General features: G+C 39.9%; 1 protein-coding gene across 1 annotated transcript in view; it reads left to right on the top strand.

The window, feature by feature from the left end:
• LOC107091592 (probable peptidyl-tRNA hydrolase) overlaps nt 1–1811 on the top strand; it is a 7268-nt gene extending 5457 nt beyond the window's left edge. The window contains exons 4-5 of the mRNA XM_015385600.1: nt 1024–1069; nt 1203–1811. Of these exons, the coding sequence (XP_015241086.1) occupies nt 1024–1069; nt 1203–1460 (304 nt within the window). The 3' untranslated portion in view covers nt 1461–1811. The remainder of the gene's footprint in view (nt 1–1023; nt 1070–1202) is intronic.
• Nucleotides 1812–3058: the final 1247 nt, after the last annotated feature.

Raw genomic sequence — 3058 nt, 5'->3', positions numbered from 1 at the left:
TTATTACGAGAATAAAGTCGTATTATTACGAGAATAAAGTCGTATTATTATGTGAAGAAAGCCGTTATATTATGAGATACAATGGTTCTTTGGTTTATTGCTTTTGTGCAGCTGTGATAAAGGGCTTCCTGGTCCATATTTGATAAAGCCATTCTCTGTGGGTCCAGGCTGGAGAGCAGAGGTCCACTTTGCTCGGCGAAGCAAGGATCCAGGATCAGGCCAGGAAAGGGTCCAAAAAAGAAATAAAAGGAAATGATGTAAAATTTGAAAAAACGTAACTGTAAACCAGTGTTGTTTTTGACGGCCATCTTAGATTTAGTTTTAGTTTTTGTTTTCAGGATGAAAACTAGCTTTAGTCACATTTTAGTCATAACTGCATGTGACACTTTTAGTCTCTCCCAAAACCAGTTTTGATTAAAAAGGGTCATTTTTTTAAAATTTCAGTTTGAAAATGAATTGTCTGCTTGCAGAAATAATGTAACCATTCACTTCATATAAGCCATCCATCTTCTAACACGCTTAATCCTAAGTGGGGTCGCGAGGGCTACTGGTGCCTGTCTCCAGCTGTCAATGGGCGAGAGGCAGGGTACACAGTGGACAGGTCACCAGTCCATCGCAGGGCAACGCGGAGACAAACAAGATAAACAACTATTCACACACACTTAAGGAGAATTTAGAGAAGCCAATTAACCTAACAGTCATGTTTTTGGACTGTGGGAGGAAGCCGGAGTACCCAGAGAGAACCCACGCATGGCATGCTCAGGGAGAACATGCAAACTCCATGCAGAAAGACCCTGGGCCGGGAATCTAACCCAGAACCTTGTAGCTACCCACTGCGCCACTGAGCAGCCACTTCATATAAGCCGATGTTGTTTTTAGTTCCTATTTTAGGTCTTCAAAATCTCTGAATGGTTAAGATTATGAGGGATCTTCTTTTATGATTTTTTACACTGTTCTTCAGCAAAGGAACAGTTTTACTTTTAAGCAGAATAAACTTTAACACCAAATTGTTTTTCTTTCCAGGGGTCACAATGGAGTACGCTCGTGTGTTGACTGTCTTCAGACCGATGTAAGAAACTCCCACCAGGACTTTACACTGAACACACATTTCTATGACATTTATTTACTGAATTAAATCCTGCTTTACCAGAAGAAATAAAAACATTAGAAACTTTTGAGAATGTTTGTCCCTCTGTCTCCAGGTGATGCTCAGACTCAGAGTCGGGATCGGCCGGCCTTCAGGGAAAACCTCAGTGGAGCGTCACGTCCTGAGTCGGTTTACTTCTGAGGAGAAGAAAGTCCTGGAATCTGTTCTGCTCCAGAGTGTAGACCTCCTCCTCTCTCAGCTCTCCCAGCAGGACTCCCAGTCTGCCGCCTCACCAGCAGGGGGCAGAAAAGACGCACAGCAGAGGATGCAGAAGGAGGAGCAGCCTGAGGACTCTCCAGCTGCTCAGATCTAAGGCTGCAGACACAGACAGTTGCTGGAACCAGGAACCTGAGCCGTTCCGACTTTATTTACTACCTGCAGTCAGTTGGAAAGAGGTGCAGCAGGAGATAATCTGGAAGCTGCTTACAGGAGGAATCTCAGTGGGATGAATCACAAGATCAGAATCTGTTCGTTTGTTTGAGAGGAGCAAAGATGAGGAGCATCTTCAGGGATCATCAGCTCTCACCTCAGACTGATTCATAAAGACTTTTTCCATCTGATACTGTTTTTATGAAAGTCCTGAATAAATTAATATCTCTGTTGGCCACAAGGCTTTTCTGCAAATATTTAAAATAAAATTTCTGTTGTAAAAAATGCAAATATTGAAACTTATTTTCTTTCTGTGAATCCCTCTCCTTTCTGCTGCAGCAGAGATTTTTATTCTTGTGTTAATTTCCTAAAAACCCATCTGTGGTCCCAAGCTGCACTTTGAGCGAAAGGGGAAGAAATGTTTTTGTTTTTTCAGTTCAGTTTCAGCCAGACAAAAATGATGAACTTAGCTTCGCATTTGCAGGCTGTTGTAAGTGGATCCATCCATAAGATAAAGAACATTATGGAGAATTCTTAGTATCCTTCAACAGATTGACTTCAGTCAGATTTCTCCAGATCAGCTGTAGGTCAGACCTTCCTCCCTCCCTCTACTATAGCGAGATAAAGATTAGGTTGATGGCAAGAGGGCCCTCCAGCCTCATATATATCACATTTCCTATATAAAATCATTATTTCAAAAGGAAACAAAGTTTAATCTCAATCTACAAGACATACATTCAGAAACTACAGGTTTAAGTCACGACTGAAATCTAATCTGAAAGTCTTCCCTCTCTCTCTCTTGGCCCAATTTCCTGTAAGCATGTTGTCAAAGGTAACCGGTACTAAACAAACCAAATAAAACACACTCTTTCAATATCTCACTGCAGAACATGACAAATGTTGTTCTACCTTCCATTCTGTAAATTTTGATCAAATAAATAAACACAGTTTTTTTGTGAAATGGATTAGTAGGCCAAAGGTAGTAGGATAACACTGGAGGGTTGCCAGTTGGAACCCCAGATCCCTCAATCTCAGTCCTTGGGCAAAACACCTCACTCAGATTTCCTACTGATGGTGGTTAGAGGGCCTTTATTAAAAAAAAAAAAAAAAAAACTACTTCTTTACCAAACACTTCTCAAATGATGTACTAAATATACTTTAAGGGCTATCTTCAATTTTTAACTCCTTACAGAATAATACTGCAGAGGCAACAGTTTAATTTATTCCCCTTCAGAAATTGATGGTGTTGTTGATTGGGTTACTTCTTCTCTGCTTTAGACTTCTTTTAGTCCGAAGGAATTTATTAATAGGAGTTTGGCTCCTTGGTTTAATACAGAGTTGTGTACTTTGAAGTATAATACTAAAAAACTGAAGAGAAAATTATGCTCCATATGTTTACAAGAATCCTACTTAATCTGGAACAAAAAACAGTTCACTGCTGTATAAAATTACACTTCTTAAATCAAGAGAAGCATATTTCTCCTCATTAATGGAGGAGAATAAGAAGAATCCTACATAGCTTTTTAATACATTTGCCAAACT

The sequence above is a fragment of the Cyprinodon variegatus genome, unplaced genomic scaffold, assembly GCF_000732505.1.
Source record: "Cyprinodon variegatus isolate N-32 unplaced genomic scaffold, C_variegatus-1.0 Scaffold344, whole genome shotgun sequence".
In the NCBI taxonomy this organism is placed as follows: domain Eukaryota; kingdom Metazoa; phylum Chordata; class Actinopteri; order Cyprinodontiformes; family Cyprinodontidae; genus Cyprinodon; species Cyprinodon variegatus.
The sequence above is the reverse complement of the archived record's forward strand: the minus strand, read 5'-3'. Positions and strand labels throughout refer to the sequence as shown.